This window comes from Penicillium digitatum, chromosome 1 (genome assembly GCF_016767815.1).
Source record: "Penicillium digitatum chromosome 1, complete sequence".
Taxonomy (NCBI): Eukaryota; Fungi; Ascomycota; class Eurotiomycetes; order Eurotiales; family Aspergillaceae; genus Penicillium; species Penicillium digitatum.
In genome coordinates, this window is record NC_089384.1 from 5,010,135 (window position 1) to 5,030,581 (window position 20,447).

Below are 20,447 nucleotides of genomic sequence, written 5' to 3' on the forward strand. Positions count from 1 at the left end.
TGTTGGGCGTCATAGTTTCTTCTATGTCAACAGATGCTTGAAGATTCTTGCCTCTCCTTGCGATACAGAGCCGCTCAGGACCTACCGTGATCTCGACTGCGTGGAGAATATCAAGTAACGCACGCATCGCAGTGTATGTCTTGATCCTCATAGCCCCGGGAACAGTCAATTTGCCCGAAATGAGCCTTTCGCTGTCGGTTTGGCTAAAGAATGGCAGTTTTGTGTCCATTGCCGCTCGGATGATTGGACGTGTACTTGAAATTGACTGCAATGCTGAACAATCTGGTAAGAGTCATCCCTACAATTTAACATTGACACGCAAGTGAACAGCGCGTCGTCTCTCTTAGATCGAGCCAAGTTGAAATGGACGGAATTCATGTTTCTGCGCTCGTACCTTGAAGGTCTCACCGGTTGATCACAATAGTCACTGGTTTGACGAGAACAAATCCCGACAAGTAGGGCTATGTGGATCATTGTGTGGTCCATGCTGCCTTTAAGCTTTCTAACTAGACTAAGTGACTCCACTCGGGAAAGTGGGGGATCTGGAGCATGCGAGGAATCTGTATCGAACTTATACCCAGTGACTCGAGAGAGTATTAAACTGCAACCATAAACAGTACCTTGCTCCTGGTTATCCGGGGAAGACTTTAAATGGGACGTCAGCAAGCGCATCTCTCCCTACTAAATTTCTTGAAACGACAAATGACATACATTCCACCAACAGTGCTCATGGTTCAGTTTTGGGGATTTGGTTGCCTCTGGTTCAGCCAGCCCATGAGCTAGCATCTATAACAGATTGATAGATTCATTATCGTCTCTGCCCAATTAGTCCACGCAAATCTCGGAGATTCCAGGTATGCAGAAAAGAGCTTGAATGGCCTTGTTGATCCCTCCTTTTCGCAGCCTATTTCGTAGCGCAGGCACACAGGCTTTCAGGTAATAAGTTCCAGTGAAAGACCGGAAACCAGTTTAAGGAAATTCAAGCATGGTTTGCGATTCGCAATCGAGGAACGGGGAACCCGGTCAAAAGGTGTTGCCTGACTATGATAATTTTGATACGAGTTTGCTTGATGGATAGGATAAGATCGCAGTTATATCTCTGAATTGTAATCATTCTAATGAATCAGCTGGTGAGATCATGGCAGGTAAAACGAGAGAAACTACGCCTCATTCAAAACAATGTTGGCAATCAGTTGTCTTGGCTCATTTCCAAAATATTACATCACGACCCTAGTCTCCTTGGAGAGGAAGCTATAGAGATACCGATGTAATGCAGTGTGCTTTCTAGACTAATTGACTCGGAGGAAAAGAAAAGAAAGAAAGGAAGGAGCTCTCTAAACTAGAAGTATTGCGCTAGCTACTGTTGGTTAGGCGAGTGGAACGATGACGGAGTGGGAGATGTGTGTCATGTTCCATGTATAAAGACTAAATCTTAACAAGGGGAAGCGATTTAGGAGGGGGGTGGCTTGGGTTTTAAGGACACTTATCCTTTGCAATCTTAGATGGCGCTAGCGTAATGCATGTGGTTGAAGGTGAAATGCTGACTCAGCCGCATTGCTTAGGTCATACTTAGGGAGCTCCATGAGTGGAATTGGGTTGCTCAGGTGACGGCCAGTCAGTTAGCTTATATAATGATTAGGTGATGATGACGCATTCGGTAAGCGAGCTGGCCACCCCAACCAAAACGCGTCCATGAATTAGATCTTAGTTACCCGCCTGAATGGTATACAACACCGCGCGATTTCTCGCGCTAACTCTCATAAATTGACCGATGCTGAAGAGGAATCTCTTCAGAAATGGATACTCTCTATGGATTCTCGTGGATCAGCCCCCCCGGCCCCCTATGGTACAAGAAATGGCAGATCTTCTTCTTCAAAAGCGTGGAACTACCCCAGTTCTTTCGGTCGGCGAGAAATAGGTATATAACTTCGTGAAACGGCATCCTCTCCCATCCTCCCGATTCTCGAAACGATACAACTACGAGCGTGCGAAATTCGAAGATCCTAAAATCATTGGGGAGTGGTTTGATTTGGTTCAAAAGACAATCCTTCAATTTGGAATCGATCCTAATGATATCTATAACTTTGATGAGACTGGTTTTGCAATGGGATTGACTATAACTGCGAAGGTTATTACGAGGAGTGAATACTACGGTCGGAGGCCGGTTTTATAACCTAGAAATCGTGAATGGGTGACGGTGGTTGAATGTACGAATGCTTCTGGGTAGGTGCTTTCTCCGTGTATAATTTTAAAAGGCAAAGCCTTTTTTAATTCATAGTTTAACAGCCTCCTAGAGGATTGGCGCTTCGGAGCAGCTAGTTTAGTACTATTTGCACCCAACCGAGTGATTTCAAAGCTTGATATTCGGCTTCGAACCCTAACCCCCCTAGCCAGCCGGGGGAGTAAATCAAGCCGGAATTTTACCCCAAAAACCCCCTTTACGGAGAAAGAACTACGTCGTCAAGCTTCATCAATCAAAGCTTAACTTCGTACAAGATCTCGAAGCCCACCTAGCCCGTCAGATCGTGCATTAAACCAGCTTGTAAAAGGCTTCCGTCTTACATTGCAAGGTGCCATCTTACTCGCCAAAGAAAACAAGGATTTACGCGCCGCCAACGAGAAGCAGAAGCAAAAGCGTACTAGATCCCGGAGGCAGATACCTACTGAAGAAGGCCTCTCAGTTCAAAAAGCTTCTCAATTGATTACTGAGCCGGTGGAATCAATTGAAGCACCTCCTCCCCCTCCACGAAGAAGCCCTTCGCCGGCTTTACAACCACGTACGCGGGCCCCGCCAAAGTGTAGTGGTTTTGGAGAAATAAGACATAAGATTAATAGATGCTTAGCTAGATAGATGATTTTAGCATATTTAATTTAATGGCGTGTTGGTTGAGATAAATGCATTTTAAATTAAGAAGTTGGCTGGGGTGGCCAGCTCGATTACCGAATAGTTACGTTAGCCAACGATTTCAATGATTATATAATGCTCAGGGGCATGATCAGATTTACTCAGTGAGCAAAAAGCGGCAAGGCCTGGGCGCTAAAACGGAATGCGAATGCCAAGATGTGGCAGAGGAAGTACATAGAACAGTACATAGATTGTGACGATTACGTTAGAAAGGCTTGGCGGATAAGGCTAGTAGCCCGAGGTCAATTCTAGACTGATGGAGAACCCTCCTTAAGACCTAGCCTCAGTTTCCTTCTTTATGCCTCCCCCCAATGGCAGCATGCGCATCCAACGGTTGATTGTATTACTTACGATCGGTGTTCTTGTCTGTCTTTCTCTCCTACTATTACGATCATCACCTCCCCGAGAGCAGCCCTTAGTTTTGCCTCCTCCCGAACCGATTCAACATCCTCAGCTTCATGCGGGGCAAAAAACATACCTCCCCGAGAAGGAACACCCGATCACGCGTCTGATCGGAAATGCCCAGCAGCAATTCAATCATGCGCAGTCACGGCAATCAAAAACCTTGGCCGAGGCCGTAATTGAATACCAGCGCCGCTATAATATGCACCCGCCGCCATTTTTCGACAAGTGGTTCGAGTTTGCCAAGTCAAGAAACGTACAGCTAATCGATGATTTCGACTCCATATACCACACCCTCCTCCCCTTCTGGGGTGTGAAACCAAAGACGATTCGCGAACGGGCGCGCGAGACACTTGGATTTGACAATGCGGTACTTGGTATTCTGATTCGCAACGGCAAGGTGTCTTTAACAGATGGAGGGGGTGATGACCGCAAGTGGCAGCGAGATGCCACTGCCGGTATGATGAATGCTTTTGTAAAATACCTGCCCGACATGGACCTGGTCTTCAACACTCACGACGAACCGCGCGTGATCCTTCCTAATGAAGACCTCCAGCGATTGGTGCATAAGGCCAAGGACTTCACTATCCCAGCATCATTCCAGAAAACCCCGACTAACGCGTGGTCCCCACGTGCTTCAGACCTAAACAAAGGTGACCGCATCGACGAGGTGCGCACTACTCGTTTCAACCGTTTCGCGCACCAACCGACCTGGACAAACTCCCGAATATCTTGTCCGGTTGACAGTCCAGCGCGCTCACTTGATGAAAATCCTCCCGACGACGTTGATCCTTATGCGTATGGCGAACTCGGCTTCATCTACAACACGACGGCGGCCTCTGATATCTGCAATACCCCCTCTCTCCGCTATTCATACGGATTCTTTGACCGACCCAACGCCTTCGATGTCGTCCACGATCTGTTTCCCATCTTCTCGCAGAGCAAGATCTCCAGCTTCCAGGACATCATTTACCCGAGTCCCTGGTATTGGGCTGACAAGGTTCCTTACGACACTGAAAAAGACTATGCGTGGGAGGCCAAGTCCGACCGAATGTACTGGCGTGGCTCCACAACAGGTGGGTTTTCGCGCGCGGGTGGCTGGCGTCGACAACATCGACAGCAATTTGTCGACAACGTCAACGCCTTGGGCACCACCAAAGTTCTCGTTCGCCAGGGGGACAGCTGGGTTTCACAAGTCACCAACCGGAACATTCATCGCGATTCCTTCGATGTCAAATTCACGCTTATTGGCCAGTGCGACCCGGACGATTGCAATGCGCAGACTGAATACTTTGGGGTGTTCAAACAGGCCGGGCAACAAGATGCGTGGGCGCACAAGTTCCTAGTTGACATCGACGGCAACGCTTTTAGCGGACGATTCTACGCTTTCTTGCATAGCAAGAGCTTTGTCTACAAGATCGCTATCTTCCGCGAATGGCATGATGAGTGGCTGAAGCCCTGGGTACACTACGTCCCTCTCAGTTTGAAAGGCGACGAGTACGTTGAAAGCATGCGATACTTTACCTCAGAAGACGAGGGCAAAAAGGCTGCTCTTCAAATTGCCAACCAAGGCCAGCGCTGGGCACAAAAGACCCTACGAAATGAAGATCTGGAGGTTTGGTTCTTCCGGTTACTACTAGAGTAAGTACCGTTCCATTTGATACGGAAATTCTGCTAACTTGCTCACTTTTCAGGTATGGTCGCTTGGTAGACGACAACCGCGAACAACTAGGATTCGTTCTTTGATCTGTATATATTCCTTCGACGAGGTGATGGCTTTTTGTTTTTGGACTCCTGTTAATACCCCCTTTCCCTTGGGCCTGTTTCCTACCAATAATATTTGTGCATGTGGAGGCGGCGTTCGGTATGGCATAGAGTGAGAAAGGCTGTAAATTTTAGGCAATTTACAGCATAATATGATTTGTATTCCTGAAACCAATCATCTAAATTATCAAATTTATGTGATGTCCACGGATATTCCACACCTACAGTAGATTTGTAGGTACCTGCGGGGTCCACGGGTGTTTTAACCCGCTGACTCAGGCGTGACGCTAACGGACGGCCCGAGCTCCGTTTGCCCCAGCACTAGATTTACAACAAGCTGACTCCATCTCACACCTTCAACGCATGATTTCAATATGGGTAAATCCCTAGCCCGTGCCTTGATCAGCGCGGTCATCTTTGCCTACGGCTCCTTCACAGTAATTCTTTACAGCCTCATTGCCTTGGCGAAAGGCACATACTTCAATTGCCCCACTGAAGACGAGAAAAGGGACCTACAGCTTGGTGAGCTATGTGTGCACCAATGTGAAGGCCTCTTTTTGCTGACTATCCAGCTCGCAATCGTCTGTGGAATTTATCTAAAGACTTCGAAGGTCTCTCTCACCACATTCTAACTCTGCAGAGCGGATTCAAGTTCCACTTTGTCAGTAACGATCTCCCGAACACACCGGAAACCATCAATTCTGAGAAACCATTGGTCATTTTCATTCATGGATTCCCCGATAGCTGGGCGATCTGGCGACACATAATCAGAAACCCTGCTCTACAAGAAGCCGTTTCGCTCGTTGCAATTGACCTTCCCGGATATGGAGGAACAGAGAGCCTGGAGAAATATACTGCCACAAACGTCTTGGAGAAATTGACAGAGCTGATCGTCACCCTGCGGATCCAGTATGGTGTGGACTCGGATAAGGAAAGCAACAAAAAGAGAACCATAATCGTTGCCCATGATTGGGGCTGTGTCTTGTCCATACGCCTCGCGGCCGAGGCTCCGTCCCTGGCCCATCGGTTCATCCTGTCCAACGGACCATCAGTACGTTAGAACACCGGTGGACATCGTACCTCGACTAATGATTCAGATGAAATTGGTTGAATCCAATATCCGCCGTCTGCTCTTCTCAGCCAATAAGATGCTCGGTAACGCCTGGCGTTCACCACTGCATGCCCGCGTCCCGCTGATGCAGGCCCTCCGAACCCTCACCCCTCTCGCCCGCCAGCTTTTCCTATCCGGCTATATCTTTGCTATGCAGCTACCTACGCCAATTATCTCTTACTTCCTGTCCGGAGGCAACCAGTCACTGTTGAAAAGTTGCCACCTCGCCTCGTACAACAAAGATGAATGTACCCCCCTCGACGTGGCAAACAGCATGGCTAGCACTATGGGTCCATCCGCCGCAGAATTTGATACCAAAACTCCCAGCGGTGATGCCTACCCCGCCAGCCTCGGTGAACGCGCGTTCGCACATGTCATACACATGGCGGCTTATTACCGTGATCGAGCTGCGGTAGCACATTGGGTTAAGTCCATTGAGACGGTTGCTAGCTTGCACAGCATTGCATCCGAAAAGCGGATGGCGAGCAGCGGAGCTGGGTTGTTTGATGAAGGCCCCCCGGGCGCTCTCAAAGCTAGCACGACCATTTTCTGGGGCAAGGATGATATTGCTCTTGATCAGAGGATCTGCCTTGACGGGATGGGTGATTATCTGGTGCAGGGGTCCCAGGTTGTGCTACTTCCCCGTACTGGACATTGGACTCCGGTTGAACGTGAGAGTGGCGCAGCTCTGATCAAGACCATTGAATGGGCTGCTCAAGGCGAAGAGGGAGATATTGTGACAGCCATTGGTGAATCCTACCCTGGTGTCCATATCACTTTTTCACGATAAACAAAGGCAATTGTTTGGGCAAACTTTGATATTCAGCGTTTTCGTATTGCGGGGGGCAACACGATCTAAAGCGGTTAGAGTGAAGACGATGTTTCACTTCCATGTTAGACCAGCTCCAGAAGAAAGATCCCATGTCTATTTAGAGATAGAAGTAGTGAATAGAGAACATGGAGTTTAGAACATGAAATTCTCATCAAGTGAGAAGGAAATAGAAAATTTAGAGAATACAGAGAATGAAGAATGTAGAGAATTCACTTATCGCTGATTTACGCGGGAAACAACTCCACTTTCCCCTCAGGAGCTTTGACCTTGCCTTACATCGTTACTTTCCAGATCACTTTGCTTAAGTATCTTACTCGCCACCTCTCTCTCATGATCTCAAGAGTTCAACCTTACACAATATGCAGTGAAAAAAAAAAGCTCTCCTGTTTTCGTCCCCCTTTGAATCTGCGTCCGGTCCTGGTACCACAGTCGGTGTATCGCGCTCCTACCGGTCTGAACTGTCATTGGCAATTGACAGGTTAAATATAGCCCGATAGCTCTTCTTCTTTTAGGGGGTTTCTCTTCTCTGCTCCGGACTTTATCGGGCATCTGATGATTCTTTTGCTGTCGAAATTGTGGCGTAATGGATTCCAATGGAGGAGCAGTCTACTGCACGGTATTTTAACCCCCACTCTCCCCTTCTCTATGATGATGGGGTAAACTAATGATGAGACAGCTTCTGTTGAGTGACAGTTATCTTCCCGGTAGGTTCTAGTTCAAGTGAAATGTGACATGATTCTAAATGTTGATAGGTGCTATGATCCTTGCCCATTCCCTACGTGACAATGGTACAAAAGCAAAGTTGGTGGCGCTCTTTACGCCGGACAGAGTACAATCGAGCACCATCGACGAACTCAGGGTACGTACATCGTTCCCCAAACTATACATTTGTCTTACGTAATAGACCGTCTACAACGAGTTGATCCCAGTGAGCTCAATGGTAAACGACACGCCTGCGAATCTCTGGCTCATGGACCGTCCAGACCTGATTGCTACATTCACCAAGATCGAGCTCTGGCGCTTGACGCAATACCGGCGGGTTGTATACATTGATTGTGATGTTGTAGCTCTCCGAGCCCCCGACGAGCTGTTATCACTGGAAGCAGACTTTGCTGCCGCGCCCGACGTGGGTTGGCCTGATTGCTTTAATAGTGGAATGATGGTTCTCCGACCTAATCTACAGGACTACTATGCGCTAAGAGCACTCGCCCAACGTGGTATCAGCTTTGATGGCGCCGACCAGGGCCTGCTGAATATGCATTTCCGGAATTGGCATAGGCTAAGCTTCACGTATAATTGCACACCAAGTGCCAATTACCAGTACATTCCTGCGTACAAGCATTTTCAGAGTACCATCAGTCTTATTCATTTCATCGGTGCTCAGAAGCCTTGGAATATGCCGAGGCAGATTGTCCCGCTGGAGTCCCCGTACAATCAGCTCTTAGGCCGGTGGTGGGCTGTCTATGACAGACACTATCGTCTGCCGTTTGTAAGTGATGTGCAAAATCATGAAGGCGTGTGGACTAATCTTTCTAGGTGCCGATCGCGCCATTTGGGATTGAAAAGACGGTGTTGGCTCAAAATTTTCTAGTCCACGCCCCTCGTTGTGAAATAAAACCAACGTCTGAACGGCAGCCCGGCCATGTTGAAACCCCCATAAGCATCCACGAGGAGTCACACCAAGCACCGCCAGTCGAGCATGGCCATTTAGAACCGCGCCATGAACACTCTGCTTCCTCTAATGTACAGCGTGCTGCCGTGTCTGTATTGAGTATGGTACCGCAGTATGTTCGTGGAGAGGAGCATATCTCAACTTTAATCTCAACTTTGCCTCCTGCGCCAATCACTCTTGCGCCTCAACTGAGCCATGAAACATATGAGACACAGACCCAGGCACCAGTACACTACCCCGACGGCCATATTCACCAACCCCAGCCGCTGGCGCCGATCCCTCCTCCTTTCAAAGAGTATCAATCACCCGCATCTCCGGTCGAAGAGGTTTCGACCTTTGAGGCGCCAAGATCCGAATGGGATCCCTCACGGTGAGAGCTTTTCACTCGGTATCATCTACAGTATTAATATCCCGTAGTGAGCCACCGCCTGTCAACACGAAACCGGAAGGTATCAGTTTACAACAGAAAACCTACAATATGTCTGAAGACACGCATCTCTTCCAACCCCCATCGTCCTACCCCGAGGCACCGAAAAACATGTGGTATGAGGTTCCCGCCAAACCGGAGCCCAAACCTACCACGATCTTCCCCTGGGAGGGCCATGCTCCGAAACCCACCCGTGTCTTCGCCAAGGAGGCACCAAGGAAATTTGTGAAACCTCCCGTAATATCCGAAAAACCAGAGCACCGTTCACTTCCAAGCGAGCCAGCCCTTCCCGGACCCTCCCCTTCCTACACTCGGATACCGTTCGAACCCAGTGCCGAATCATGGCAAACATACACCCGCTCAAATGCCTGGGATGAGGACCCAGAGATTCAGCGCTACATTGAGACGATCCAAGCACGGCGCACAAAATCACAAGTGACCCTTCTGAGAGCCCACTCCAACAGCCCCGGGAGATCACCCCCAAGCCCAGGCTTCCGCCCCAGCACCAAGATCACCGACTTCCCGACGGAAGTTGAGCGCCCCAGTCTGCCCGTAACGCCGGCCCCAATCCGCCGCACCAGCTACGGAGATGAGGCCTCCGGTACAGCCGCCCTCCCGGCTGCCGAGGGTGTGCCTAGCCAGGAGGAATGGGTGGGTATCACGGCCGATGTGTTCTCTTCTCTCCTCGGCGCAACATACTTATTGTGGCGGTCTACAGAATCCCCTAGCTCAGCTCGAGGAGCTGCATCGTCGGCACTCGGAGGTCTTGGAACATCCCGAGCTGCTGTTTAATCGGCTTGCCGCTGCCTCAAACTGTGAGCGTTAACAGTACACTTTCTCTCTCTTTCCTTTATTTGGTGAATCTTGGGTAAACTGGTTCTGTTTGCTTCATGGTTAACATGGTTAGGACATGTACTCCATCGTGCTTGATTGTTTTTGCGTATGCATATGTGATTTCTTAGGTGACTTTTTTGTTAGGAATCAATAATAGCGACACTGAACAGAGCATCGCGTTCTTCCTACTCTGACATTTCCATGGATGGATGGGGGCACGAGGTTTTTTTCGTAACTAGAGATGGCTACAATGGTATCCATAGGGTGACTAACTGTTTTCGTCTCGTTTTCCCTTGCGCTCCTGCCATGCATGTTGAGAACAGATGAAACAGAATATACCAAGTTGCCATCACTAAGAAGATATGAAGGAAGTCCAAACACTTAATTTAAAAATTCATAGGTTCTACTAGAGAGCCTATCAATGGCTTTATATATATACGCTCCAATTCAAAATTCTCCAGTCACATCTGAACCAAAGTAATGTCACCCGAACGCGGACATGGGACTGATGCATATCCTCATGCTACACAAAGTAGGGCGTAGGCACTGGTAATCGAGGAGCGCGCGCGGTGACAGAAAACAGATATCGAGGCTTTGATTCCAGCTTATGATGCCTGATGGTCACTGACACGAAAAGCCTTCTTGGCTAATATAAACCAGGCATCGAACATCTTCCAACTGACCTTCACTGTAATGGCCAATACAAATTTTAGGATTGGGAACAGAGGCTTTGAAGGTCATGTAATTTTGATTGCGTGAGGTAGAGTATCAGGTTAGGTTAGGACAGATGGAAGAAAAAGGAAGAGCCGGGCCTAATGTAGATAAAAACATTTACTCCTGAGCGAAAGTCTCCGCACCACCCTCTGCCTCAGCGGCCTGCTGCTCGGCAAGACGCTGCTGCTCGGCGGCCTGCTGAGCGGCGATAGCCTTGGCACCGTAGTCCTGGCTGACGGGCTGGAGAACGGGCTGCTCCTCCTTGGGCTCGATGATGGTGACCGAGTCGGGGAGAGTCTTCTGGGGACCGGCCTTGCCCTCGGGGTCGGAACCGCGCATGATCTTAACCTTAATACCGAGGACACCCTGGCGGAGGAGAACGTGACGAGTGGCGGAGTCAATGAACTCCTTGGCGGGCTGACCGGAGTGGATCATGAAACCGTCCTGTTATTTGCATTAGCCATTATATTCCTCCCAGAACTGGGTTTGTGATCGATTCGTCGAGCGCAAGTTCCCAAGTGTAGACGTACGGTGAACTTCATGGACTTGGCACGGGCGGCACGGAGCTTTCCGGACACAACAACCTCGCAACCCTTGGCACCAGACTCCATAATGAAACGGAGGACACCGTAGCAGGCACGACGAACAGCAAGACCGTTAAGGAGCTTGTAGCGGAGGGACTCGCACTGAGCGACAGCGGAGAGACCGCGGTTCTGGACCTTGGCGGCGTAGAGGGAGACGGAGTTCTCGGGGAACTTGAAGCGCTTCTGGATGAGGGAGGTGAGCTCGCGGATGCGGCGACCCTGCTCACCGAGAACCTCCTGGGTGTGGGTGGCACGGACAACTGGAAAGCCCGTTAGCATCAAATCCCCCATTTGGATTCCGCAGATCCCTTTGCGATCGTAAAGTGGTCTCTTCCTCCTCTTTCCAGGCAGTTTCACCAGCAATTTTCAAGCGATCACACGATGGATTGATTTTTCGGGTTCGACGTACTGATGTCGGTGACAGTGGGAGTCACACGGACTTCCACACCGGAGTAGCCCTCCTCGGCCAGCTCGCGCTGGAAGAACTCGTTCAGCTCGGCATAGAAGACACCGTCGGCGACGAACTTTCTGCGCTTAGAAATAGCTCCCTGAACAGCGGCCATTTTGACGTTCCTGGTGGTGGTGGAATCGGGGGTTGTCGACGGAGGGGATCGTGGTCGAGAGACTTCAATTCTGAGAGTATATTATTTAGTGGGGATTTTTCGGGACTAGGGCTGCCTGCCCGTTTGGGCCAGGGCTCAACCCTCGCTTGCCGGCGCCTTCCCTTTTCTGTCTTAGCGTTTTCACCTTATCTTTGAGGCAAAATTAAGGCAACAAGGCAGTCATATCATAGAGTACATACAACTGCTCCGACATCATTGGACAAATCACTTTATTGGTCGTTTGAACGCGGATGCGTACTACAAAGTTGTAAATGCTTGAAAACCATACCCGATTCCTTTCATTACCCTGGCTCATTGCATCTCTACTTCTAACTCGGTCGGTCTGTCCGTGCCCGCTGAGAATGCAAGCTTAGATACGCCCGACGTGACTGCAGCTGTCATCCCCGACACATCCGTCAGGTTACCAGCACTCTCTGGCCCAGCAGTCTCAATACCAGTCAGCACCGTACTTTTCGGGATGATTCTGGATGTTGCTGAGGAACGGGGGCCATTCATCTCTGCATCAGTTCGACCGAATACCTCATTCCACCACCGTGTTTCATTGACCCGGGGGAAAATAAGTCGTTCCTTGCCACGCTGATTGTCATCGATGACAGGGTCATATCGAGGGTTCGTGAATTGTTCCTGGCGAGCGAGGAAGTAGTCCCAGACGCTACGGGTTCGTTCACTGGCCTTGCAATCCACACGTTCTTTCTCGCTGTTGAACAAGAATGTACCAAATTGACAGGAATAGAGATGATAAAGAAGTCGCCGCAGGAAACGCTCATTAAACTCAAATCGTGTCGGATGCTGATGAAGCAGCTGATAAGTTGCATCCAAGAACTGATGGAACACAGGGCTCGTCTCTTTTGGTTTGGTTATCTCCTTCTCAGACACCCCTGAGCGTGGCGTAGTAGGCTTCTTCACAGGAGTGTCAGAGTCATAGTTCTGAAGCTCTCCATCTGTGTCCGGCAAAGAGTCACGGCTATTGTTGTCCCGACCAAAGAATCCTTTGGCACTAAGGAATGCATTTTCAATAGCCTTTCCCGCACCCCCACCGTCACCAAAGGCACGGTTGGGATCTCCGCCGATGCGTTCATTTTCGATCTGGAACCATTTTTCGCTATTCAAATGACCGGACCGGTGTCGGAACATGTGTCCAAATGAAAGCCAGTCTTTCTCTACCAGCACCATGAAGCCCTCCAGCGTCCGAAAGTAGGGGTCCAAACAAATCTGGCTCAGCGCACTAAGCTGACTTGTGCGGTCCCAGCCATCAGAGCAATGGATCAAAACATGAGAATGGGTGAGACCAACTTGACGAGTTATCAGTTTTGCTCCCTCCAAAATCCCGCCAATGTGCTTCAACCAGCCGCTGCGCGCTAGCTGGTCACGATTTGGCCCTAACGGAGTAACATCTGACTCCTTCAAGGCATCAATCACCTTGTTTAGCGAGTCTCGCATGACATGAATGTTGTCGATACCAAGATATGCCTTGGTAGCGAATTTGTAGTTGTCCATGTTCTCTGACCCAAGTCCCACGGCCTGCATGGCAAATGCATTCACTGTTGGGCGTGCGTCTACGATCAGGTTCGATTGCTGGGCGCCATATATCGAGCGGTGGTCCTCATAATCGCCACTTGTGGCGGCTAACAAGTTGTCCTCAATTTCCTCGGAATAGTTCAACTCTGGAACTGCCACCTGACTCGTCTCTGAACAGCTTGAGTCTGTTTCTTTCTCTGTGGCTGAGAAACTCGCCAGTGGCCGCTCGGAGCGAGACGTCAAGAATATAGCAGCCATAAGCTTTTCGTCTTGAATGCTTCGGTTCTGACGGACACCGACCAGCGGCTGTGAGCTTCTGGTGATAGTGCAATTATTGATAGGGTGAAAGTATGTGAGGGCTGGAATTCTTGCTCGGGATCGATAGCGCCCCGCATAATTAAGTGTATTGTCGGATATGGAACAAGGTACGGGGATGAGGGCGGGATAGGTTGGGGAGAACTAAGATGTGTTAATGAAGAACAGTTGGATTAATTTGCGCGAGCATACCTCATAGTTCACATTGATCTCTGAAAGGCGCCATGTTTTTCCTTCATCCAAGCAGCCCTGGCGTGCCCATTCCTTGCGCGGGTCATACAGCTGCCACCCATCAAACTCCTTTTCTGGCGGGGGAGGCTGATAGCTAAAGGCGTAAAGCTTATCGATACGACTAGATTTGCATGTCCATTGTTTGATAGTTTCAAACACATCTCGTGCTTTGTGCTCATTTATAAAGTAGAAACAGACGAACGTGAAGTCTCGGCATCGAAGACGGATGGAAGAGAGCTGGCGGGAGGCGGCGGGAGCTGGCCGCAGGGTGCAGAAAGCGATGATAGGATATGTGATCCACAGCTCTCTTGGCCTTGTTGTCACGCCCTTTATCTGGTCTTCTGGAGATACTGGTGGGGTGTGCGAAAAAATGAGGTGATGAGGGGTTAGATGGAGGGTGCCATCGACCTGCTCTCCGCGGCGAGCCAAGGTCACATTGTCAACCTGGAGCGACATGGTCAGTGAGTAGAATGTTCGTGATGCTCAAGATAGGGTTCTCCAAACCTTAGCAATCCGTGTTCTCTCCATGCCGTATAATCACTGGCGTGTGGCCTTCATGCTTAATATGCTGGGCAAGGGAAACAGTGGGAATAGTAGGATCTGGGGGCACAGCAGAGATTGTGAGTGAGATGGGTCAATATCGATTTATAGATTTTATTGTGGATCTTGATCAATCAGAGCGACTGCTCATTCTTAAGCACCTGCCCAGTCTTGGAGATATCGTGAGGCGCGCAGAGTAGTTGAAATGAGGTGTTGCACGTCACGAGCCTTAATCGGCTGTGGGGCCCTCACCAAGGTCACGCCTACGACCTGCAACATCTGCGGGTATATTCTATGTGTTGTTTGTATTTTATCTATACTCAGCAAGATGATGCATCTTGGCTTATGATCTTAAATTTCCCTAGGACTAACTCAGAGATGCTCAGGGTTTAGGTTACTGAACACTTCAAGTATTAATATGACATTTGGAGAGACAAAAAAAGTCCCTTCAACTTGGTATATTGGTTTTGATTGATATGTGCGTTTTGTTCAAAGGTAAATGCCGGAGAAGAGGAACTAGAACAAGAACTGCGATCTCTAAGGAAAAGGCTATATATCCATAGCTAGGGGAAGCATAAGAAACACTAGACGTAACTCTTACCTCTGTAAGCTAACCTCGCACTTTCTTGGTGTTGATTCACATCTCTTAACTTTCTTCTTCATCTGCAGAGTTATAGTTTGGCAAATCACCTCTAACAAAATCCTCGAAACTACTTTATCAACACCAAGATGCCACTTTATCCGGAGAATCGAGTGTGTCATAATTGTGGCACAGTCGGGTTTGATCGAAACCCTTGTCCGCAGTGATCTATAAAGATTGCCATGATCCCAACCAATAGGTCGCCAAATGCCTAAGAGCCCAACTTCATGCAAAACTGTTGTAGTAAAGGCCCACTGGCCAGAAAAAATATTAAAAAAAAATTGGTGAGACCGAATATGGGACTCTTGACTGTGAATAATGTGAATCATAATTTCTCGGTAACTGTGTCTATTCAGGGAGAATTTCGGCTAGCTAGATTGAAAGCCAAAACATTATTCGTGTCTTAAAAAGGTAAATATTTTACAAATTGTACAGTAAATGTGGGCAGACCCAAGACGCCGCCATCCCATATGATGGCCATTGATGCACGCTGTACAAACTCAAAGAAAGAGTGACCTATGCTGTTAATCCACATATCTTTTGCCGTGGATTTTGAATGCCATGTCACATGCCGCGTTGTAGAACGAATGGAACTCATGATCAAGCTGCTGATATTGGTCATTTTCTGCGGCCGAGTCAATCTGAGGAATCTCCATGCCCATAGAGACCTCATTTGTCCGAGCAGCAAGGAGCGAACCGCTTTCATAATACCGGTAGTCAAGTGGCCGCCCATTAAAGTTGTACTTTTGAACAATGGCACCTCGAATATCGTTGAGTGGCGGGAACATGTATTCGACGGTGACGTTGTTCTCTGCCATTGATTCGTCCATCTTCTTGGACTTGACTCTGTGCGAAGCAGGCTGCAGAACAAGATCACTGGGAAGAGTGACGTTACAAAATATAGGAAGTGGAACAGCAGCTTGCGAAGCCTCGCTGCTGACGATTGAGCCCTGGATGGAGGTTTTGAGGCTTTGCAGCATTACTTCGATCTGTGGAGAAGAAGGCTCGGGGAAGAAGTTCTCAGAAGAGCTTTGCGGGAGTTCTGAGTTGGAAGACGGTTTATACAGGAGATCTTGGGAAACAGTTCGCGTAAAACGTAGGTCAAGACCATTTTCAGGAAGTAGGTAGTCAACGCTGTTTGTGGTGATAATAGCCTTAACGCTGTGGACATCCACGCCATCGAAGTTTGAGTTCATCGCCACCTCAATTTCGAGTTCCGGCGGGGATCCTGTGTTGAAAGTTGGAGACAACCGAAGTCGAAATAGCTGTGCTTCGTTCTTTGGGCGGATAGGCATAAGTGAGTTGATGAAACGCGACACCAAAGGTATGTCATTTGTGAAAGCCCGTGGAAGGGACAGTCTCCCCAATTGTGCCGGACTGATGGCTGTATCATCAAAAGAGGGCTTTTGCAAAAAAAGGCATTTCCCAACCACGGCCGTTACAGATTCATGCAAACCGGCAACTGAACCGGTTTTCGGGATAGTAACTCGGAGAAGCTTCAATAGTTCATCTGAGAGTCGTGTTTGATGCCTATCGAAGAAAGGGGTTTCGAGATTTTCTGCCTCCGCATTTTGACTGGAAGACATTGCCCACCGGAACCACGACTTTTGCTGCTCAAACCACGAAGCATGAGCTTCTGGTTTGTAGTTATAGGCACTGGCGAGTTCCGAAGCAGGTAAATATGTTGAGAATGGTGTCGATGGAGATGTGGTGTTGGATAAGGCCAAATTCAAGGTCCTCCGCGCATTCTCTGCCCCCAACTTATTCTCTGCAAGATAGAGAATCTTTTGTGGTGGCCTGTGTGCTTTATGTTCCACATGTACCCCGTGTGTGCTGTTGACCCATTCCAAAAAGTCTGGGGTAAAAACTTGACTGTTTACATCTCCGTTGATATGTAAATTGATTCCAACATCATCCTCGCGGATTCTGCCAGTGGCATCGATGATAATCTCATGAACAGACTCACAATCATTTCGCTTGCCAGTAAGTGATACCAGGCCCGCAGATTGTGTGACATCAATGCCACAGCCATGGAGACTAGCTAGCTCGTGGAAAGAAAAATGCTCAGCATGGAGAAGCAAGGATATGGACTGAGCTGGTATACGGAATTCCAATTGGCCACGCTCGCCATCAGCCACCAGCTGCCAACACTTCCGAACGATTGTCTCTGCAGCCTGGGATTTTCCCCTAAAACCCTTGGTTTTCCCCAATATTTTGTCTTGCGATTTGGAGCTACTCGAGCCCCATGTCCAACCTTTCTCTTCTACCACAGAAGTGCGGTTATGCTCTGAAATGAACCCCAGTAATTGCTTGTATGTGAAAGAGGAAGCCAATTTTGACCACAGTGCCTTGAGATCGGCAGCAGGCAAGATCTGCCCCAGTTGATATGATCCACGAACCTCATTAATTCTTTCCTGGACCGACTTATCACTGGGCGATGAGTTCTCGTCATTAATTTCATCCAACATTGCGCTGATTGTGCCGCCAGATTCATTTTCGAGGTTTTTGTTTCGATTACGATTCAACACTCGGCGGCGACGTGAAGGCACAACAACAATTTGTCCTGGCTTTCCAAGAGTGTCCACATCCAATGTGAATCTGCCTGCTTCACATTTTCCATTATCTTTCGATTCGCGGTTTCGTTCGAAATTGGGTCTATTGAAAGCTTCACGTTCATGATCCCGACTCCAGTTGCTCTGGTAGCGGGGGAGAACGGCGTGTGGGTATGTCAATAGTGATCTCCGATATAAAAACGACTGGAAGCTCAGAAGCCCCAGCTTGGTCCCTGCAGGGCGTCGAAGCATGATAGAACAGTAGGTCTATTGCAAACGTGGAGACGGCAAATTATCTTGCGATCGCTTTTCTCCGGCGACAATCGGGGCACTAGGCTGCGATAAGAAATTAAGTTGTGCCTCAGGCATAAATTCCCAGGCCACAATATCTACAAAGTACAGCGTACGATGTGCAAAGCTCTTGAACGAATTCTTCTATTATAATAACAACGCTCTCTCAAATTTCTCTCTCAAATTTCTCTCTCAAGTGTAAGTGAGAATGCTTGTTTAGAAATAACGAATTTAAGCCACATATTAATACATAGAGCAGAAAAGAATGTAGAATTCATTCTTTTGGTACAATCTCCCAGCTGCGCAAGTCTTCTCTCACATCGAACTCTGAAAGCTCGTTATTCGTATCAGGCGCCTTCCATGCCCGATCCTTGGCACCTTCATACAACTGCTGCTCAATGCTTCCACCATTTCTCAGATGTCCAAGCGCGGCAAGAGAGTCTGGGGTCTTGCTATTACTGTGTGAACGATTGCTGGAAGTACTTTTGGGGCGCCGTTCGAAACTGGATGACAGCTTCTTCCCGGAGCGGCTTTGTCGTGGGGCTGTCTCTGCACTCGATAGAGCATCACGATGATCACCCGCTGAGATGTCAGCGTCGGCACTGTGTGCCTCGTTGTTCCAGCCAGAACTTCCAGCAAACAATTCTTCAACGAACTTATCAGCAGGCAGATCGCCGGCTCTAGAAGACCATGACGCTGCTAAAGTGCGCCGATAAATGTCTTGCATATCGGCAATCTCCCGGCTCTTGATGTCAATAGACGGCAAACGGCCAAATTCATCAGCGTTGACGGGCTGTTCGGCGGACTGGACAACTCCGGCAATTCCTCCAAAGACGGTGGCAGATTTCAGGTGCGGTCTTTTTTAATTAGTATTGAGATTGTGAATTGGAAGTAAGTTTGGGTCTTCGCTTACGTCGTGAAGTTGCGGTCTCCTTCTAGCTGACGCATCGCGATCCCGATCTTAACAGTGCTGTTCACTTTACTCTCATGCATCAGGTATCGCCGAATAATCCCTTCACCTTCCCCGGATTTTTCCACGTATTCGGCAAGATTGAGTTTGATTTTTCCCAGCACGTTCTTTTCGGACATGGGCGACGAGGTAAACTCTTGTATGACTTCAAAATTGAGTTCACACTCCTGAAGAATTGATGTCCTATCAATAGTGAGCCTAACTTGAAGGCATTTTTCATAACCCCAGTAAGCGCGGTGGTCTAATAGAGTTGCTTTCTCCGTGTGGCCTTGGTGTTCTGTGGAGCTTGACGATGGCAATCGCCATCGTACAAGAGCGACGCTGTTGCCTAAGGGGACATTGTTGATATCGATGATCTTTTTGAGGTCAGAATTCTTGACAGTATTCCCATAGTCGGTGTAAAATGCATACCCTTAAAACGAGCTCGAACCTCGGCTGTAGCAGAAGTCAGTTATATGTTTACCCCACTTAGGCTTGTTAGGTAGCTTACTCGTCTATTCTTGGGGACTACCGTTAATGAGTTAGCTAGCCTACATCAATCAACAAGTATAGAGGAACATACCAAATGCCTGCATATTAACAGTCACGTCACCGGCTCAAGCTTGTCAGAACTCAGATGTTACAAACACATCAACTGGTACGCTCAGGGCCGGCCTCGAGGAAATATCTCGATCTGGAGCTGCGAAGAGAGTCAACTAGCATGAATATCAATATCAAGCAGTTATGGGGTGGTCAATCTGGCTAAGAGTCTCACCGCATATACCGTGGACACCAGAGGCGGTGAATTGGGATGAAGTGGCAGAATCAATAACCAGACTCCCCGAGGTCACTTCTACGCCAACACTCATCTCACCTTTTTTTCGAAAAGCTCAGGCGATCACTGCTAGTTGTTCCAGAAATTCTACAATTTTGAAACTTCTTTCTCTCTCCATGAACATGGTGAAACCCGAACCTACTCCCCCCGCTTCATCTCCCCCGGCCGAAGCCACAGCCGTTCCTTTAGATTCAACAACCCGCGTCATCCCAATCCACCCTGATCTTGTCGAAATAAAAGTTCCAGATGGGCCACTGCCATCATATCGCTATCATCCAGTAACATGCCGGCCAATTAACCCCCGAGACTACCAGACTGAGCTTCAGCAACTGGAAGAACAATACAAATCACGCGAGGCGGCGCTCCATGCGCAGGAACAAATTTCCAAAGAAGTGAAAGAGAAAATTGAGGCTACTAAACGGAAACGAGAGGAGATTCAAAAATCCATGGACAAGAAGGTCAAGGAACGCGACACCGAGATGAAGGTCGTGTCTAAATTCCAAGAGACAAAGGCGTCGGACATTCCGTCTTGAGGGAGCCCATGGCAGCATTTTCCCTAAACCATTCATATCACAAAGGGGAAAATCGAGCTTTCTTCATAGCCTTGTTACCTTTCCTGGTGAACAGACTTCCGTTCAAAATAGAGACTTCATTCACTCTCAGCCACGCTCGAAAGAACTATTCATCATTGATTGCGGTGAAGGCAAC

The 20,447-nt window shown here is 48.6% G+C and overlaps 8 protein-coding genes across 8 annotated transcripts; 4 read left to right on the forward strand and 4 right to left on the reverse strand.

The window, feature by feature from the left end:
• Positions 1-3,224: 3,224 nt before the first annotated feature.
• On the forward strand, positions 3,225-5,053 carry Pdw03_4055 (Capsule-associated protein CAP1, putative; the record flags this gene model as incomplete). Its single annotated transcript, XM_014676056.2, has 2 exons — positions 3,225-4,948; positions 5,002-5,053. 2 exons carry the CDS (start codon positions 3,225-3,227, stop codon positions 5,051-5,053), a joined length of 1,776 nt encoding a protein of 591 aa, XP_014531542.2.
• Positions 5,054-5,445: 392 nt separating this feature from the next.
• On the forward strand, positions 5,446-6,972 carry Pdw03_4056 (Alpha/beta hydrolase, putative; the record flags this gene model as incomplete). The annotated part of the gene is made up of 3 exons (XM_014676055.1): positions 5,446-5,593; positions 5,644-6,122; positions 6,169-6,972. The coding sequence occupies 3 exons, from the start codon at positions 5,446-5,448 to the stop codon at positions 6,970-6,972; spliced, it is 1,431 nt and encodes a 476-aa protein (XP_014531541.1).
• A 625-nt stretch (positions 6,973-7,597) lies between these two features.
• On the forward strand, positions 7,598-9,939 carry Pdw03_4057 (Glycogenin; the record flags this gene model as incomplete). The annotated part of the gene is made up of 7 exons (XM_066100653.1): positions 7,598-7,630; positions 7,691-7,718; positions 7,767-7,873; positions 7,919-8,503; positions 8,551-9,056; positions 9,104-9,764; positions 9,832-9,939. The coding sequence occupies 7 exons, from the start codon at positions 7,598-7,600 to the stop codon at positions 9,937-9,939; spliced, it is 2,028 nt and encodes a 675-aa protein (XP_065956053.1).
• An 839-nt stretch (positions 9,940-10,778) lies between these two features.
• On the reverse strand, positions 10,779-11,808 carry Pdw03_4058 (40S ribosomal protein uS3; the record flags this gene model as incomplete). The annotated part of the gene is made up of 3 exons (XM_014676053.1): positions 10,779-11,105; positions 11,192-11,505; positions 11,655-11,808. 3 exons carry the CDS (start codon positions 11,806-11,808, stop codon positions 10,779-10,781), a joined length of 795 nt encoding a protein of 264 aa, XP_014531539.1.
• Positions 11,809-12,159: 351 nt separating this feature from the next.
• On the reverse strand, positions 12,160-14,460 carry Pdw03_4059 (Protein phosphatase; the record flags this gene model as incomplete). The annotated part of the gene is made up of 3 exons (XM_014676052.2): positions 12,160-13,845; positions 13,894-14,376; positions 14,437-14,460. 3 exons carry the CDS (start codon positions 14,458-14,460, stop codon positions 12,160-12,162), a joined length of 2,193 nt encoding a protein of 730 aa, XP_014531538.2.
• A 1,176-nt stretch (positions 14,461-15,636) lies between these two features.
• On the reverse strand, positions 15,637-17,916 carry Pdw03_4060 (respiratory complex assembly protein Rmp1; the record flags this gene model as incomplete). The annotated part of the gene is made up of 1 exon (XM_014676051.2): positions 15,637-17,916. The coding sequence occupies one exon, from the start codon at positions 17,914-17,916 to the stop codon at positions 15,637-15,639; it is 2,280 nt and encodes a 759-aa protein (XP_014531537.2).
• Positions 17,917-18,229: 313 nt separating this feature from the next.
• Pdw03_4061 (EEIG1/EHBP1 N-terminal domain) lies at positions 18,230-19,500 on the reverse strand (the record flags this gene model as incomplete). The annotated part of the gene is made up of 5 exons (XM_014676050.2): positions 18,230-18,812; positions 18,869-19,281; positions 19,337-19,360; positions 19,416-19,432; positions 19,488-19,500. 5 exons carry the CDS (start codon positions 19,498-19,500, stop codon positions 18,230-18,232), a joined length of 1,050 nt encoding a protein of 349 aa, XP_014531536.2.
• A 361-nt stretch (positions 19,501-19,861) lies between these two features.
• Positions 19,862-20,272, forward strand: Pdw03_4062 (uncharacterized protein; the record flags this gene model as incomplete). The annotated part of the gene is made up of 1 exon (XM_014676049.1): positions 19,862-20,272. One exon carries the CDS (start codon positions 19,862-19,864, stop codon positions 20,270-20,272), a length of 411 nt encoding a protein of 136 aa, XP_014531535.1.
• Positions 20,273-20,447: the final 175 nt, after the last annotated feature.